Source organism: Calypte anna, chromosome 26 (assembly GCF_003957555.1).
Source record: "Calypte anna isolate BGI_N300 chromosome 26, bCalAnn1_v1.p, whole genome shotgun sequence".
Taxonomy (NCBI): Eukaryota; Metazoa; Chordata; class Aves; order Apodiformes; family Trochilidae; genus Calypte; species Calypte anna.
In genome coordinates, this window is record NC_044271.1 from 1,562,681 (window position 1) to 1,580,200 (window position 17,520).

At 58.2% G+C, this 17,520-nt stretch overlaps 2 protein-coding genes across 5 annotated transcripts; both read left to right on the forward strand.

Annotated features, from left to right (window-relative positions):
- The first annotated feature begins 1,100 nt into the window (after positions 1 to 1,100).
- Positions 1,101 to 8,287, forward strand: PPM1J (protein phosphatase, Mg2+/Mn2+ dependent 1J). The gene is made up of 10 exons (XM_030465655.1): positions 1,101 to 1,339; positions 2,532 to 2,658; positions 3,101 to 3,424; positions 3,581 to 3,693; positions 4,002 to 4,086; positions 5,549 to 5,667; positions 5,875 to 5,938; positions 6,104 to 6,211; positions 6,371 to 6,522; positions 6,673 to 8,287. Exons 1-10 carry the CDS (start codon positions 1,101 to 1,103, stop codon positions 6,818 to 6,820), a joined length of 1,479 nt encoding a protein of 492 aa, XP_030321515.1. The 3' UTR covers positions 6,821 to 8,287.
- A 1,016-nt stretch (positions 8,288 to 9,303) lies between these two features.
- Positions 9,304 to 17,182, forward strand: RHOC (ras homolog family member C). 4 transcript variants are annotated; one of them, XM_030465468.1, is made up of 6 exons: positions 9,304 to 9,415; positions 10,570 to 10,841; positions 15,557 to 15,714; positions 15,905 to 16,025; positions 16,319 to 16,449; positions 16,622 to 17,182. In XM_030465468.1, the coding sequence occupies exons 2-6, from the start codon at positions 10,820 to 10,822 to the stop codon at positions 16,793 to 16,795; spliced, it is 606 nt and encodes a 201-aa protein (XP_030321328.1). In that variant the 5' UTR covers positions 9,304 to 9,415; positions 10,570 to 10,819; the 3' UTR covers positions 16,796 to 17,182. The 4 variants fall into 4 exon arrangements, with proteins under 4 accessions (XP_030321328.1, XP_030321329.1, XP_030321331.1 ...); XM_030465469.1 differs by having other exon boundaries at positions 10,570 to 10,642; XM_030465470.1 differs by lacking the exon at positions 9,304 to 9,415 and adding an exon at positions 10,167 to 10,222 and having other exon boundaries at positions 10,570 to 10,642.
- Positions 17,183 to 17,520: the final 338 nt, after the last annotated feature.

Consider the following 17,520-nt stretch of genomic DNA (forward strand, 5'->3'; position numbering starts at 1 on the left):
TCAAATAGCTTAAAGCTGGGGGCTAGAAGATGGGACTAGAGAAAGTACTGAATAACTTGTCAGTGGCCTGGTACAGTAAGAAGAGCTCTGGCTGAAGGAGAAGGCAGCTCCATGACAGGCTCCAGAGCTGGCAAGGAGAGCACAGATCTGACCTTGCAGCACAGAAGCCCTGCATGGGAAGGAGTAAATGATTCCTCTGGGGAGCTGAGAGCACTGGCGTACACAAGTCTTGGGAAATAGCCTCATTTTTACTTCACACTAGAAAAATACTGTGTTTTTTCAGCAGTTTTTTGTTTGTCTGTTTTAAAAATATTTTTATTTTTTCCTTTTTTCCTTAAGAGGTGCTGGGGTTGGGCTGTGCCAGTGACTGTTCAAACTGCCAGATCTTCCCCTCCCAGACAGTGGGAATGTGTTGTTCTGGGTCAGCCAAATCCGCATCCTGATCAGTGCTGGAGTGCAGCAGCCCGGGTGGGAGGGACAGGTTCAGCTCAGGCCTATCAACATAATTCCTCGCTCCTCCTCAGGCCGGCTGATTATTAATAGCCTGGCATGGCTGCGAGTGGGCTGGGTTTCCAAAGGGTGACAAAGCACCTGCCGCTGGAAGGGGATGTGGGAGCAGAGAAGGTGGCTCTGCTGGAATCCTGGGAAGATCCAGGCAGGACACCGTCTGCCGGCACAGCTGGGAGGGGAACAGCTACTCGTGGGCAGGGTGACCCCGGCTCTGCTGCAGACTCAGGTCCCTGTTTTCCCTCAGCCGGTAAAGGACTTTCCCAGAACCGCTCCTCGCGGGCCGCGGCTCCGGTTCGTCCCCTCAGGCCGGGCTGACGGTCCCCACCGGAGTCCCCGCTGCCCTTCGGGAGACGCCGGTACGTGCTGTCCCCCCGGTACGGGTTGTCCCCCCGGTACGGGCTCCCGCTCCGACGGGGCTGGGCGCCGAGACACCGGGGGCGTCCCGGTTCCGCTCCGGATGCCCGCGGGGGGATGCACTGAGCGGCCCCCCCACTTCATCCCCTCCCCGGCGGGGCGGGACCCGGGGCGGAGCGGTGGACAGGGCCGGGCCGGGCTTGAGGCTTTGTGGGCCGGGCTTGGGGGGGCTCGGGATGCTGCTGCGGGTGCGCGCCGCCCTGGGGCAGCTGGCGGCGGGGCTGGGGGCGGGTGGGCAGCCCCCCGCGGAGCCCCGGGGCGGCGGGGCCGGTTCAGCGGGCGGTTCGTTCTGCCGACCGGCCTTCCTCCAGCTGAGCCCCGAGGAACTCCGCCGCGCCGACGACCACGCGGGCCGGGCGGTGCAGAGCCCCCGCGACGGCCGCCGCCGCCTGCCCTGGAGCACGGGCTACGCCGAGTGAGCGGGGCCGGGTTGCGGGGCGGGGGCCTTGGAGCCGGGACGGTGTGGGGAGCGGTTCCTCGGAGCGGGGCGGGGGCGTCCCTTGGGGCGGGGGTCCCTCATGCCCGGGGTCTTCGCCGCCGGACGCGGTAGGCAGGGGATTTGCATCCGGGGGAGGGTGGGGGGGGCCGCGCTGGGTACCGGAGCGTGACCCATCCCTGGAGTTGTGCAAGGCCAGGTTGGATGGGGTTTGGAGCAAGCTGGGACGGTGGAAGGTGTCCCTGCCCATGGCAGGGGGTGGCAGTAGAGGATCTTTGAGGTCCCTTCCAACCTAAACCAGTCTGTGACCCTGAGGAGCTAAACTGGGTCGCAGGCAGCCGGCGTGAGCACAGATCGGGAGTTTGCTCTTTAAATGTCCGCTGCTGGGAAAGCTGTCAGCGTGGGTTTATCCTCTTACCCATCCCTGAGGCTTTCAAGCTCTTCTGTCTTTTTTTTGTTTTGTTTTGTTTTCCGGGCTTATCTGCACAATGCCCGGTGTCACTGAAGGGGAACTGACACTGAGGGGTGAAGGGACTGCTGCAGGACTCAGGGGAGGAGGGATTTGAAGCTGTCTTGGGAGTGGGACCTGATTTCGACTTCCCCTTCAATGGGCCTGATTCTCGTTTTACTCACGGCCCCTTTCACCCTTAGCAGAGGGCAGGTGGGGAAGGTTCTGAAGGCTGATCTGCTGCTCGGAACTCTCCATCCATCCATCCATCCATCCACTCTCACATCCCTTGCTCAGGCTGATCTCCCTGATACCCGAGGAAGACAGTGTTAATTTGCCCCAGGAGATACCAGGGTGGAAGCATCAAGATGAAAAAACACCCAAAGCAAAACCCACCCTCTGTTCAGAAGTAAAACTCCTGTCTCTCGCGACCTCTTTCTGCAAACCACAAGAAGTCTGTGCCCAAGGAACTTGTCCTGTCATGTGTGTTTGCAGCTTCCTGCTGTGAGCAGGTTTTGCAATTTAGACCTGAGATCTGCCGTGCCAGCACAGGCTGTGAAAACTTAAAGTGAATCTGCTGCTGCCCCAGACAGGGCAGGAGCACTGCAGAGAGCATCCCTGGGGACACAAATCAGGGTTATGGGGCATGAGGTGCTGTGGGGTGACCTCCAATGGAGCAGGGTGTGGAAGAAAGAGCCTTTATACCTTGTTTCTTCCCGGCAGGGTGATAAATGCGGGGAAGAGCCAGCACAATGAGGACCAGGCATGCTGCGAGGTGGTGTGTGTGGAGAGGAGGCCCAGCCCAAGGGGCCGGCTGCTGTCCCGGGAAGGTGCTGGGGAGCTGGATGGGGTGAGAGCCAGCAGGAGAAGGCAGGAACATGACAGGGAGGGACATGAGATGGTGCACAGAGTGGTGTGTACAGACTGCTGCCTCCCTGGGGATTCCCTGGGGCCCCAGACCAGCTGCTTCTGCATCATCCTTGCTGGCCCACAAGCCCTAGTGGGCTGTGGAGGTGGCTGCCATGCTGGCCCCATGGTGCCTCCTTTTCAGAGGAGCTGACTGCCAGGGCTGTGCTGCTGGCAGCACGAGGTGTCTGATGCAGGGCTGGGCTCCAGCCAGGGACCAGCCATGTCCAGACACCCTTGACCAGCTGCCCATGATGGGCTGGGGCCTGCAAGCCAGAGGCAAAGCCCTGTGTCACTGTCCTCAGCTGGTGACCCCAGCTGCTCCAAATTCCCTATCCCATCTGCTTCCTCTCAGCCTGGCTGAACCTGCCTGTCTCTCCCTGCAGGGCAGGAAGGGTTTTTACTTCCACTACTGGGCCCTGTTTGATGGCCATGCGGGCAGTGGTGCTGCTGTCATGGCATCCCAGAGGCTCCACCTGCACATCTGCGAGCAGCTCCGTGACCTCGTGGATATCCTGCAGGACCCCTCTCCACCTCCCATCTGCCTCCCACCTGACCCGAGGGCTGGCCCTGCAGAGCCCAGCAGGATGTCCCTTCCTGAGGATGATGGGGAGGTCCCCAATGATGCTGTGCCACGATTTCACCTGGAGAAAGTGGTCTCTCATGAGAGCTTGGTGATCGGAGCCATCGAGAATGCCTTTAAGCACATGGTGAGTGACCCCTCACCCATGGGAACCCTCAGGTGTTGTTGGGCAGCATTTCTTTGCTGTCTGTGTCAGTGCTGGCTTCTCTCCCCTGGCACAAGGCAGCTCTGCTCACTGCTGTGGGCTCACCTGCTCTTCCTGAGACCCTCTCTGTCTCCCCAGGATGAGCAGATCGAGCGGGAGAGGGTGTCCCAGCGCCTGTCTGGGGGCTGCTGTGCCCTGGCTGCCGTCTACCTCATGGGCAAGTTCTACGTGGCCAATGCTGGTGACAGCAGGTACAGCCCCCCTAGGGACCCCCACCCTTGGCCCAGTGATGGGGGAGCAGCTGGTGGTGAAGGGTGGTGCTGGAGGAGCACCCAGCTCCATCCCTGACCTGTGCCAGGCAAGCAGGACCAGTCAGGGGCATTCACTACCTTTGTGCTGCTCTTTTTCTAACCATAATCTGTCCTTTGGTTTGCTCTTCTTCATCCCCCCACCCCATGCTTTTCCTCCATTTTCTCTTTCTCCCCACCCTGTCTCATGTCCAAGGACCCTGCCTCCTCTCCTTTCCTCTCTAATTTCATCCTTCCATGTTTCATTGCAGGGCCATTATCATCCGTAACGGGGAAATCATTCCAATGTCCAGGGAGTTTACTCCAGAGACAGAGAGGCAGAGGCTGCAGTTTTTAGTAAGAAAGACCTTTCTTCTAACCCCATACCCACTGAACCACTTCCTGGCCCCTTTGCAGCCTCCTCCCCCCTGCAACCGGACAGTGGGGCTGAGGACAGCCCCAGGGCTGGGACCTGCTGATGGGTTTTATCCCTCCAGCCAGCTCATTGGGCTGGGCAGAGGTGTCTGGGGGGCAGGGAGTTGCCCCTACTCATCTCCTGGCTGGTGGAGCCCTGGTTGCTGCAGGGCCAGGGCAAGGGGCTATGCCTGCCAGCCTGGCCAGGACCAGGAGCCCTGGGCTCTCAGTGTGGGGCTGCTTTGGTGTGGTTATGTGCATCCAGTTCTGTCCATCTGGTCCTGCTCCTGCCCAGGGAACAGGCAGCATCACCCTCCTGCTGCAGGGGGGGGAACTCCAGGCTGGCTGGAGGGGTGACCCACACCCTGCTCCCTCCTGCAGCCCGGGGGGTGCAGCTCCCACCCCGGTCCTGGGCTCCTCCTTGGGGAGGTCAGGAGCTGAAGTGTGCCAGCGGGTTTCCAGCTTTCTGCCTAAAGCACCATCTCCTGCCTGGCCTGGGCAAAGCTCTGTGCCACACAGGAAGACTTTTGAAGGTTATAAAGACCTCTCTGACGGCAGCTCCAAGGAGGAGGCGTTTGTGTTGGAGGAGGTCTTGCTAGATGCGATTTCCTGGCTTGCAGCGTACTTGGAAAAACACTGAGACGTTTTTCCTTGGGTCTATTTTTGAATGACCGAGAGGAGGAAGCTGCTGTGAGCAGGATCCTCTGCAGCCAGCTGCCAGGGGCAGGGCCAGGCAGACGCTTGCTCTGCTCCATGGTGCCCAGGTCGTGATCAGAGCCCCGCAGAGCAGGATGGGGCTCTCCACACCTCTGCACCGAGAGCTTTTCTCCTTCCTTCCTTTCAGCTCTTTCTTTCCTCACCTACATTTTCCATCTCTGTCCCTATTCCCAGTCCCCTGCATGCTGGGATGCTCGGGGGCTGCTGGTGACCCCACGGGTGGGCTCTGTGCTTCTCCTCAGGGACACACGGGACACATTTTCTGAGCAGAGCCATCAGCTCTTTCCCTCGGGCGAGTGCCCTGTTCTCTGCTGAGCCTGGGGCCCCAGGAGCTTTGAAGTTCTGACTCCCTCCTGGGCAAATTCCAGCTTCTCCTGGAATTTGCTGGGGTTTGATCCCTTTTGGGCTCCTTATTTCCACAAACTCTTCCATGCAAAAGCTGGGTGGAAGCATGCCTGTGCCCAGCTCTTGCCTTCCCTCTGGGCATAGCAGAGATGGTTTGAAGCTGCTTCTACTGTTGGAGTTGCAGCAGAACAGCTGATGCTATCCCCACCATGAAACACCCGAGCTGAGGTCCCAGCAGGGTGGTGGGTTCTGTGCCATGGTGGTGGTGCTCAGCGAGGTGCTGCAGCTGCAGATCCCTCTCTCTTGGCCCCACAGCTGAGCTGCTGCTCCATCCATCCCACAGGCATTCCTGAGGCCAGAGCTGCTGGGGAAAGAGTTTACACACCTCGAGTTCCCCCGCAGGATCCACCCCAAGGAACTGGGGAAGAAGATGCTGTACCGAGACCAGAGCATGAGTGGATGGTAACCCTCCAGCTGGGGCTGTGCTGAGGGGCTGAGGTCCCACTGTGTGGCTCCAGCATCCCCTCGTGGGGGTAGGGGGCTGTGGCACGTTGGGTACCGGGTCCTGGAGGGGTCTTATCCCAGGGGATGCTGTGTTCCAAGTGGGCAGGGGGGAGGTGCTGGAAGCCTTCACCCTCTGACACCTTCTCTCTGGCTTATTTTAACCAGGGCTTACAAAAAGATAGAAGAGGATGATCTGAAGTTTCCACTTGTCTACGGGGAAGGCAAAAAGGTGAAGTGCTGTGGCAGGAGCTATGTGGGGATCACTTCCCCCTTTTATCAGGGGTTCCAGTCTGTTTTTCCTAGTGCTGGCACTGCTCCAGTGCCAGTCATTCTCAGCTGGGAGTGGAGGTGTAGATGAAGTTTAAAGTTTTCTCTTGATTTCACCATTCTCCAGGCACGGGCAATGGCCACAATTGGGGTCACACGGGGCCTGGGAGACCACGACCTCAAGGTGTTCAGCTCTAATATCCACATCAAGCCTTTCCTGTCCTGCTTCCCAGAGGTGAGCCTGGCTGCTGGCTGCTCCTGCCCAGGGGTTCAGGGTGACCAGATCCATGGTTATTCCCAGTACAACAGCTCAGGGCAATTCCAGTGCTCAGCTGACTGGACCTCCTCTGCCTCCCTGCCCCTCACCCTCACCTCTTGCTCTGTTCCTTCCCAGGTCAGGGTTTATGACCTCACGCAGTACGAGCACTGCCCCGATGATGTTCTGGTCTTGGGCACTGATGGGCTCTGGGATGTCACCAATGACAAGGAGGTGGCCAGCACAGTGATGGAGGTGCTGACGAACTATGAGCCCAACGACCCATGCAGGTGAGCTGTGCAATTCTCTCCTGGTCCCTTTCTGTACCTTGAGCCATTCCAGCTTCTCCTTCCTTGCCGAAGACTGCAGGATGCTCCACCTGGAATCCTGCAGGGTCTGGAGTCCTTGCTGAGCTGAGCTGTGCTGTGCTGTGCCCCCAGGTACACCATGGTGGCCCAGGAGCTCGTGGTCCGGTCCCGAGGGGTGCTGAAGCAGCGGGGCTGGCGGATGGCAAATGACAAGCTGGGCTCTGGCGATGACATCTCTGTCTTTGTGATCCCTCTGGGTGGTCCAGGCAACTACACATGATCTTGGGGCAGCAGGGCTCACCATGTCTGGACAGGGATGAGAGGGACTCTGGTGCTGCCTCAGGGCCACCTCTCCCCTCAGCACTTGTTTCCTGAGCCAGCCACAAGAAACCTGGAGCCTGTCTGTGCCCCTGCTCTGAGCATCCTGCTCCACCTGCTGGATCACAGCCCCTGGTGGAGATGGACAGAGAGTGGGGACTGGGGTCCAGGCCTCTGTCTTTGTTGCTGTGAAAGACCTCCCCCCCCCTGGATTCTCATTGCTTTTCACCTCTCCCTGGGCCTGGGTGTACTGGTTCCAGCAGCGTCCAGCAGCCACTGAGCTGGTGGAGCACAAATACCTGGAGAAGCCTGTGCCTACTGCTGCAGTCATCTCTCCCTCTGCACTGTGACACTTGCATCAGGGACAGTGAAGCTGCTGTGGGGCTGGGCTGGGCTGTGGCAGGGGTTCAGCCCTGCTGGCAGCTGGGCAATGCTCAGCACAGCAGAAGTTGGGTGGTGGGTGGTGTGTGAGCCCTACAACTGACATCTCAGCTCTGCACTCACCCTCTCTGGCCCCCCACGCCTTTGTCCCAGCCACGTACCTTGTCTGAGCCTCTGGTCTGGGAGGACAGAGTGGTGCTGAGTTCCCGCAGTGCACCCAGAGCCCCAGGAAGGATCAAGCTATTGCACTTGCAGTGGCTGTGCCACACGTTCTGCCCCCACCCTTCTTCCTGCCTTGGATCACTGCTGTGTTTCTGGAGCCAATTATTTATTATTAACTGGAGAGCCGAGCTGGAAAATGTCTAAATCCTTTCTTGGTGTGGTCAGTCAGTATGAATATATGTCTATATTTTTGAGTGGTTCTAAGTTGGCAGCAGCTGCACGCAGAGCAGCAGCCCTATTCAGCCAAGCTTAACAGCTTAAATGTGCTGCATGGATCTGCTTAGCAGAGTGCTGGGTACTCAAATAAAAGCAGCTTGGTTGTGGCTGGGGCAGGGGGGAAAGACAACTCCCTCCTTTTTCTTACTAATCTCATAGTGCTGAGCAGAGCTGTTGCAGCAGTTGATCTCTGCTCAGGGGCTTATTTTGCATCACACAAACCTTTTGCCTGGAGGATGTGTTTCCTGAGCCTCTGCAGAGTGTTGCTTCCCCCCCAAAAAAAAAATACTGAGGAATAGTCCCATCCTGGCAGCGTGGTTATGGGGATTGCAGGGCCATGGTCCCTTGGTTTGGAAAGGCTCGGTGGCACCAGTTGTTCATGTCCTGCTGCCACTGGGTGCAGCCAGCTCTTGTCAAGTGTCACCTCTGCTGTATGTTTGCCTCTTATAATCAGTGAGATGTAAATTAACGGGGTGCACTTAATAGGAAGTGAAAGTTATCCAGCAAGATTTTAAACTTGACATCTTCTGTGCTGAAGGGAGTAGGGTGTGGTAGCAGGGCTGGGAGCCTGTCCTTGCATAGCACTGTGTGTTTAAATAAAGGTTTTGCCACTCACAATCCCACTTCAAAGTCTTTCTTGCAGCTCTCCTGCAAATAAGACTTACCTAAAAGCCAATTAGCTCTGATTAATTTATGTAGGCGGGCTTGGTAGCAAATTGGTCCAAACAGAGCCATGTGAGCTGGTGTCCCTCTGCCCTTGGCATTGCCCAGACCCCACAGAGCATCCCTCCCTCCCTTGCCCACAGGGAGTGAGAACCTTTGCAGTGCTACCCGGGGGCTGGCAGGGGGTTCACAGCTCCTGGGGGTCCGTGTCTGTGCTGGAGAGGCAGGACCCTGCTCTGGGAGCACGGACATCCCAGCAGCAGCTCCCCTCTGCCCCTAGAGTGGGGTGTCTGCTGGAAGTGTCCCTGCTGTCCCACGTCCCCCTGACTGCCACCCGGGACCCCTGGTGCTCCTGCCCCCAGCTCCCCCCACAGCTGTTTGCACCGCCCCGTGCCCCTGGCACGATGCTCTTCGTGCTGGTGGCTGACAACTGTCTCTGCTTTTCCGGGTCACAGCTTGGGAGCTGCTGGATGAGGCAAGCAGGCAAAGGCTGCATTTAAAGCTTCCTTTGCGGTTCCCTTTTTTACTAAGGAAACATTTCCTTTGGAACCAGCTCCTGGCCTGGGGCTTGATAAATTAAGAAAAATTGTCTCGGAGACCTTAAAATAGCAGCAGTTTATGAGCCTGGGTCTGAGCCAGGACCTTGGGGCTGCCTTCGCCTGGCTGAGTGACAGCTCCTTAGCCCTGCTGCGGGGAGCAGTCCCCCTGCTGTGTCCCCCTCCCTGAATGTCCGTGATGGGGCTAGGGGAGCTAAAGACCCCTCCAGCAGCTCTGAGGACACGGCGTGGCGGGGACATCAGATCCTGGGCACAGCGCATGTCCGCTGCCCCCCCGTGTCTGCAGGGTGGGACCCGGGACCACCCCGGGGCGGATCCCCGGCTCATCCCCAGCGGCTGCTGCTGAGCGGAGGCTCTGGGGAGGGGCACGGCCCCTCGACCGGGCTGGGCCGGGACCACAGCGCTCCCGCTCCTCCCTCCGCGTCCGCCTCCGGACGGGGCGGTACCGCCCGAGCCGCGCTGCGAAGCCGGGACCGGGGCTGGGACCGGGAGCGGGACCAGGGCAGCGGCGGAGAGAGGTGCGGTCTGGGTTCGGCTGAGTTGGGCTTCGGGTGTGGAGGCCTGGGGCGGCGGCACTGCTGGGTTGGGGGAGTCAGTGCTGGGGCGAGGGGGAGCAGGGGCTGCCGTCAGTGCTGTGGTCTGGGCTGCTGGGGTGTGGGGTCAGTGCTGAGCCGGGCACGGGGGGGTGGATGCCCCTGTCAGGCTGGGTGGGCTCAGCGCAGTGGATGTGCCTGGGATGGGGTGGGGGTCTCTGGGCGTGGGGCAGGATTGGGTCAGCAGCCACCGCACCGTCGGGGGTGGCCATGGGCTGCGGGTCCCAATTCGCGAGTACCACCCAGTCGGGGGTCCCCGCTGCCCCCGAGTCAGGGACAGACCCGGGCCGGGGTGAGAGCAGGGGGGCTGCTCCCCCCTCCACCTCGCTGTCTCTCCCCACGGCCCCCGCTCCAGCAGCGTCCCCGTGCGCGGCTTTGCTCGTGGAGCTGCCGTTCTGTGTTTTCTTCAGAAAAAGGACAAAAGTTTCCTTTGCTTACTGCTGAGCTCATTTTTAAACATTTATACTAGGGGGGCTTGTGGGGAGGAGAAATAATTGTGTAATGCCTTAGGAACAGGGGAGCATTCCAAAAGCATGACTGCGCGGCCCTTTCCAGCACTAACAATCCTGCAGCCAAGTCCTCCCGGCGGCCGCCAACCCCCCTAAATCCTGCCCCAGCCTCTCGACCCCCCCGTCAGCCCGGCACTGCTTCCTTGGGTTGCTTGGCTGGGGGTGGGAGGGGGTGGGAGCAAGGACCCCGGTCGGGCAGCAGCGGTGTCACATCCCCAGCCAGGTCGGGTCAGGCTGTGAAGCCGGGTACAGGAGGTAGCAGCTTCGGCTGTCTGGATTTCACTGAGACCAGTTGCATTTTATTTTCATTTTGCCTTTTGGTGCCTTTTGGTGTCCGAACAGTTTCAGTTCTTGCTACAGGTAGTACAGGGAGGGACTTTCTGAGTGTTTAAATATGGAACCCATGTTTCTGAGAGCTACTGCTTCTCCAGGGTAACGTGTTGTTGGTTTTTGGGTTGTGGGTTTGGTTTTTTTGTTTTGTTTTGTTTTGTTTTGTTTTTTTGTTTTGTTGGTTCGTTTTGTGGGGTTTTTTTTAAGTGGAAAATAAGCCAAGTCACTGTCTTCCAACAGGTTATCGGGAGCATTTAACCAGGCTCACCTCCTAACTTGCTGTTTGCACTGGAGAGGCGTATTGACATGAAAAGTAAGGAATGTATTAGCAAATATTGATCGGCCCTGGGGCAGCGACAGTCAGGCATTGCCCAAGTACAGGCATCTGCTGAGATTGTGGGATGTTATTTGAAGCTTTCAGCGAGACACTTGTACTGCTGTGAGCCTGGGAAGGCTGTCACTTCCGCGGGAGGTAAAATAAGAACATGGCATGATGTCCTTTGGAAAAGGAGGTAAGGGCAGGCAGCATTTTCCCACAAAGCTCAAGCACTTGTGGTTCAAGCTTTGTTTAGGCTTTAAAATTCTTCTGTTCCAAGTCCCTTTCTCTGTTTTGCTTGTGGATGTTTTTGTGGGATTTAGCAATGAAAACAAGCCAGCCTGGCTGCTCTGCTCCAGCTCTGGATCTGGGCAGTTGCACTTTGGTGCTGTGCTGCAGCTTGCTGTAAGCCCAGGCTGCCTCCTCATGCCCAAAGAATAGCTTGCAATTTTAGAAAAAGAAAAAAAAAAAAAGTTAATATCTAAAACTGAAGCACTGAGTTGGAGCTCCTTTTTTTTTTATGATTATCCATTGTTGGATATGGTGGGTCTAAGTCTTGAGAGGGTCTCAGGCAGTGTCCCTGGAGTAAATGCAGGCACTTCCTTTATTTCTGGTAGTGGTGGCAGAGGGGCAGGGGGGCTCTGGGAGTGGGCGCCAGGACTGCTGGGGGGTGTGGGTCCTGCTCTGGGTGTCATCAAGGGCTGAAGCCTGGTCTCCTCGGTGCTGCACAGGAATGAATGTGCAGCTTGGCCTTCCCTGAGCGTGAAATGGCAGATGCTGCAGTGCCAAAACCAGACCCACTTTGATCTGCTGTGACCCGCCCAGGAACTGGGAGCCTGAGTTCTGCCCTGGCCTTTGCGGTTCCCTTTGGCATTGCTGTTGGTTTCGAGTTGTTTTTGGAACTTTCTTCTGCATACGAGTCCCTCTGATACCCGAGACACTTGTCCTGTGCTACCTTGGCTGTGATTTAGATGTATCAGCAGATCAGGGTCCCCTGTCAGACTTCCATCTGGAAGCTGAGTTTCTTTTTCACTGCACCAGCTGTGCCAGGGAGTCCTCCGGGCTGCAGCCATCTCTGTTGTGAAGCATCGCTGCGGGGGGCTCAGCTGGGAGTGCCTGGGGAGGAGCCCTGTCCCTCCCTCATTCTGCCCCCTCTGTCCCCTTCCTGTCACCTTAACCCAGGGGCAGCTGTGGCCCTGACTTTTTTGGGGCTCCCTGCTCGTGTTGACTGAAGCTGTGGTGGGGCAGGAGGGAACCTCTCCTGGGGGTTGTGGAGGGAGGCACCCCCATGCCCCCCGTCTCCTGGGCTCTGGCAGCCCCATGGTGGCCCGTGGCCATCCAAAGCAGCTCCTGTTTGCCCAGAGGCCTATCTCTGTGCCCTGTCCCCAAGTGCCCTTGCCTGGCGTGCTGTGGCCGTGGCAGCAGCCCTGTGCACACACACGGCCATGTTTAGAAGTGGAGACAGCGTGTCCTTGGCTGCTCTGGCCAGAGAACGTTTTCTGTGTTCCCTGCGAGTGCTCCGGGATGCCTCGGTACGGGCTGCGCAGCCTGAGCTGTCCTGGGGTTCTTTAAATGCTGTTCCCTGCCTCAGGGCTGTGGGAGCCTTGAGCTTTGTCAGCCCAGCTCTTTCCTCAACAGGAGTTAAATCCAAACAGTTCAACTTTTGTTTGTTAAGCTGCTGCAGTTTAGCGGAGCTGGAGACACAGCCGTGCCAGGAAGCTTTGGCTCTGTCCAGAGAAGTGGTTTTCCCCTGGTGGTTGTGTCGCAGTGCAGAGGGCTCCAGGCAGGTGGTGTGGGGCTGGGGGTGGTGGACTGGTCATTCCCTCACCTCCAGTCCCAGGAGAGCAACCAGAGAGCTGCCAGGGCAGAGAGAGGTTTTCTGATCATCTGAGAGGCAAGGCAGAACAACAGAACAACAGCCCCAGCTCTGTTCTGCCGTCTCTGGTCCATAAGATCACTGCACCAGTGCTGCCTGGGGGCTTCACTCTCCTCCTTGCTCCTCTCTGCCCTGTTGGTTCAGGATGAGGAGGTTTTGTTTGCAGTGGGATGTCTGCTGGGATCGGGAGCTGTGGGGATGCCCCTGCGGGGGGGCTGCTCCCTGCAAGGCTTCATCCCCACCCGCCCAGCCCTGCCCAGGCTTTGAGGTTGTGCCTCCAGCCAGGGCTGTGGGCAGAGCAGAAATTCAGCGGATTTTGCTGATGGGTTGTGTCATGGGTCCAGCCAGGGTGTGGCCCAGCTCTTGGGAATTTCTGCTTTACAACAAAACCCCTCTGTTGGCTCAGGAGCTTGGGCCTCATCGAGGAGGTTCATTGAAAGATTTCTGTCCCCAGTTGCAGTCCTTCTTCAAAGCATTAACGCCTTTCTCTGCCATTTCCTGAGATCCCCTAGCTGACACTGGATGATGGACACATCCTGCTGCCAGAGGAATTCCCCTTTTCCTGCTCAGCAGGAACTTCACATTTTGAGGCACAAAGCTGGGAAAGGCCAATAATGCAAGGGCTGTCCTGCAGCACTGGCTGGTTTTATGGTTATAGCTTTTGAGAAGCTGCTTGGAGAGCAGAGTGGCTTAGTTTCACTTTGCAGTTTCTTGGCACGAAGGAGCTGCCAGCTCAGGGTCAGGCTCTTGCTGCCAGCACGGGCACTTTCCTTTGCTGGGACTCAGGATGGTTATTGCTCAGCAGAGTTTAAAATCTACATTTCCATGGCTGATGTGGCTGTGTCCTTTTAATCATTTGGCCTGCTGGCAGTGGTAGTAAGCTGTCCTCCTGAAACTGCCTCCACGTTTTCCACTCTCTTTTATCCACTCAGGATCCGGGAACAGCACAAGACCCTTGGCATTGGGCAGCCCAATCCCAGGGACTGGCTGAGGGTCACAGCTTCCCTTGAAGAGGTGCTGGTCTCTCCCAAGCAGAGTGCCACCAGCATCTGGTGTTGGTGTTTGTGTGTGTTGGTGTGTGTTGGTGTTGGTGTTGTGTTGAGCTGGCTGGCTTGGGGCAGGGGCATGGATCGAGCCAGCCCAGCTGGCCAGCCAGGAGCACGGTGCTCCCAGCCCACTCCCCTTTGCACGCCAGCTCTGGATCAGTAATGGGCTATTTCTGGGCCACTCTTGTGAGTAATGGAATGAATCGTGCTGAGATGTTGGGTGGGGACAGTGCCTCTGCCCGCTGAATCACTGCTCGGCATCACGCTGGGCTCAGGCCCTGCTGAGGAGCTGTCCCAGGATGGGGTTGGACACAGGGGGCCGTGGGAAGGAGCTCTGGGTGTGGTGATTCTCTTGGTTTGGAGCTGCAATAGACTGGGCAGCTGCAGTGCTCCTGGCTGGGACAGCGTGTGGGCAGGGGAGCAGTGGAGGAGACGTGGGGGCTGCTGTGTGCTCCAACACTCCGGTTGTTTGGGTTTGGGATCTGATGTCTGCCAGGCTGGGCACAGCCAGGACTCGGTGTCTGGGAGCAGGGCTGTTTGTGTCCCTGGGCACCTTCTGTTCCTTGTGCTGTAGATGTGTCTCCCATGCCTTGGGGATAAGATAGCAGCGAGCCCCACGCTGCCTTTCTGCTTCCCCTGGGCTTTGAGATGCAGAGCCACACAGCAGCAGATCACATCCTGCTGTGGGCAAAGGAACTCCCTAAGTAAACAAGGAGTGTGCTGAACACCAAGGCTCCTGCTTGAGGAGTGTCTGGTCCCACTGGACACAGCTCTTTGTCCTCCCTCATCTCACCTTACGAGGGCCAGTTTACTGTGTTTATGTGACCCAAGGTGCTTGTAACCTGCAGAGATCTGGGGCCATGGCAGGGTCTGGCCCGGATCTGTGTGAGACTACAAGGTCAGTTGGAAAGTTTAGTTTGTGAGAGCTGGGGTGGCACCTGAGGCTGCTCAGGGGTTTGTGTGACAACTCTGGGGAGAGCTTAGCAGTGACTTACTAAGTATGCAGAGGAGAGGAGCACTCTTCAGTCTGCTTTTGAAATGCAAGTCAGCCATCAGTCTAATTTCTTAATCCTTCAGTTGCAGTTGATTATGATGCAGCCTTACTCGGCTTTTTTCTTTTCCTTCTATTTATTTTAGAGAAGGGGGAGGGTGGGATGACCCCGGGAGAGGACAGGCCTGCCTTGGGCTTGGTGGCTGTGCCCTGGTTCAGTGTAAAGCCTCCCATGCAGCAGCCTTGGTGTGTGCACCCTCATTTCCCTTGCACCTCCCCAGTGCTTTAAGCACAAACTACCCCTTCCAGCTTGGCCACTCTGGGCAGAGGGGTTCAGATGCCATGGCAGAGGTTTTGTGGCATAATCCTGGGCAATTCCCAGGCTCAGTTTTTGAAGCCCAGGGATGCAAAGGCAGAGTTTTACTTGCAGGACTGCTGCATCCTCTTTCTTGGGGCAGAAAGCAGCCAGCTTTACAGTAGGGTTTTGGCTCAGTTTGCTGAGTGATGGCTGGCAGCCTCTCCTGCCACTGGTGCCAGTGTCAGCTCTCAGGGGTTATGTGGCAAAGGCTCCTTTGTCAAACGGGCTGGGACCGGGCCAGTCTGGCACCTGGTGCTAGGCGTGAGGGTCGTGCTTGCCCATCTTGGTGCATTCCTGGAGCTCAGTGGATTATTAGGGAGCTGATGAGTGTGCCCAGGTGAAGCCTGGAGTACAGTTCTGCCTTGAAGAATTTATAATCTGAAATAAAACCAGTGGGTGTGTGTGACCCTGAGGCTGTCAGAAAAGCATTTTCCTGGGGTGGTAGCACAGCAAGAAGCCCAGGGCAGGGGCTTGGATGTCTGAGGCACCAGGAGAGCCTCTGTCTCTGGCTGCTCTCCTGTGCCTGGCACCTTCCTGGGCAGTGGTGTGGGAGGCTTTGTGGCATGGGGGTTCAGGAGGGGCCAGAAGTGAGGGCTGCTTGCAGCTGCTGTGTCCCACTCACCCACTCCTGTCCCCACAGCCATGGCAGCCATCAGGAAGAAGTTGGTGATTGTGGGAGACGGCGCCTGCGGGAAGACGTGTCTGCTGATCGTGTTCAGCAAGGACCAGTTCCCCGAGGTCTATGTACCAACTGTGTTTGAGAACTACATCGCCGACATCGAGGTGGATGGGAAGCAGGTAGGGACTGCTGTGGGGTGCTGGAGCTGTTCCCATGCCCATGGGTTGGTGTGCGGGGCACTGCCGGGAAGCCCCACGGCTCCGTTTCTGGGTCACCCTGAACTTGCCCCAGTTTGAGGAGGACAAACCTGCTCAGTCCTGGCCTGCTGAGCCTTCTGTGAGCTGCTGAGCCACGTCCCTCCCCTCCCAGGTGGAGCTGGCCCTGTGGGACACGGCGGGACAGGAGGACTACGACAGGCTGCGGCCCCTCTCCTACCCAGACACAGATGTTATCCTCATGTGCTTTTCTATCGACAGCCCGGATAGCCTCGGTAGGGACCAGGGAGTCTGGGGGGACCTGGGGCTCCTGCAGGACTGGGTGATGCTGCTAAACCCTGTGCCCACACCCTGGGGGATGCCAGTCACCCACCCCTCATCTCCTGGCTGTGTGTGTGCTCCAGGATAACGCTGGGAACTTGCTGGCTTGGTGGGGGTGGTGGGAGAGGAGGGTGCTATGGGTGAGCTCTTCCCATGGGAAGAGCCCAGTGCTGGTTCCCATGGCTGTGAGTGGGTCTGGGGGGAGAAGCCCCACAGCTAAGGGCTGTGTGCAACTTGCTCGTTGCAGAGAACATCCCCGAGAAGTGGACACCAGAGGTGAAGCACTTCTGCCCCAATGTGCCCATCATCCTGGTGGGGAACAAGAAGGACCTGCGGAACGACGAGCACACGCGACGGGAGTTGGCCAAGATGAAGCAGGTGGGGCAGCCCCCATCCCACTGTCTCGGCTTCTCCCTGTGCTCCCTCCCCAGGGCTTCCCTTTGCCCTGCCAGGTCCCGGTGCTGGGGGTCGGGGACCCCAAGGACAGTCCCTGTGCTTTTGCTGCTGTTCGCTAGCGATGGTTCTGATCCCTCCTTTTGATCCTTTCTAGGAGCCAGTGAAGCCGGAGGAGGGGAGGGACATGGCCAACAGGATCAATGCCTTTGGCTACCTCGAGTGCTCGGCCAAGACCAAGGAGGGGGTGCGGGAGGTGTTTGAGATGGCCACCCGGGCGGGGCTGCAGGTCCGGAAGAACAAGAAGCGCCGAGGCTGTCCCCTGCTGTGAGCCCAGACCCCCACACCCGTGGGAGGTGGCACACGGCCACAGCGGGACCTGCCCCAACCCCTCTGCACCAGAGCTGCCACCCGAGCGCCCAGGGCGTCCCTGCCGGGCTCCAGGGTCACAAGGAACCAGTGCCTTCAGTGCCCCCCACCCTCCACGGGCCGGGCATTCGCGTAGCTCCCCACATTGCCCCGTTTTGTACCGATCTCCCCTGGTTTTGCCTTTCCTGTGGGGATTGCTGTGGTGTTCACTTTGCCTCCCCAGCTCTGGGAGGTGCTGCTGGCTGGTCTGGGTCTGCTGAGCCCTGGGGTGCTCTGCCCACTCCCCGGCAGCTCTCACCAACCTCTGACAGGGACTCAGCCCCGTGGGCACAGAGCTGAGCTCAGCCGCTGCCAGCAGCTCCTGGGACCCTCTGCCCAGCTCTGCCCCTGGTGCCTTCTTTGAGTCTGCGTTGGTCATGGACTTAGCACCAGTAAACTGAACTGCATAATCGGGAGAATAAATGCAAACTGGTATTTTGGTAATTGTAACTCTGCTTGCGTGGCATTCTTTGTGCCCCTGTGCTGGTCTGGGCTCCGTGCACTGCAGGGTGGGGGGATTGCTCAGCCCCCAGCCCCTTTGCTTCAGGTCTTGTCCCCATGTGCTTGGTAAGACCCGGGTGTGATGGGTGCTGCTGGAGCCATCCCTCCTCTGTCACCTCCTGGAGCAGAGCAGGGCTGCAGTGACCC

Excerpts from the sequence above, each read along its gene's own strand:
- RHOC (XM_030465468.1), top strand. The coding sequence starts at position 10,820 with ATGATGTCCTTTGGAAAAGGAG. Across the intron at positions 15,715-15,904 it reads TCGAGGTGGATGGGAAGCAG|GTGGAGCTGGCCCTGTGGGA; the intron begins GTAGGGACTGCT and ends CTCCCCTCCCAG. Across the intron at positions 16,450-16,621 it reads AGTTGGCCAAGATGAAGCAG|GAGCCAGTGAAGCCGGAGGA; the intron begins GTGGGGCAGCCC and ends GATCCTTTCTAG.
- PPM1J (XM_030465655.1), top strand. The coding sequence starts at position 1,101 with ATGCTGCTGCGGGTGCGCGCCGCCCTGGGGCAGCTGGCGGCGGGGCTG. Across the intron at positions 2,659-3,100 it reads GTGCTGGGGAGCTGGATGGG|GGCAGGAAGGGTTTTTACTT; the intron begins GTGAGAGCCAGC and ends CTCTCCCTGCAG. Across the intron at positions 6,212-6,370 it reads TCCTGTCCTGCTTCCCAGAG|GTCAGGGTTTATGACCTCAC; the intron begins GTGAGCCTGGCT and ends GTTCCTTCCCAG.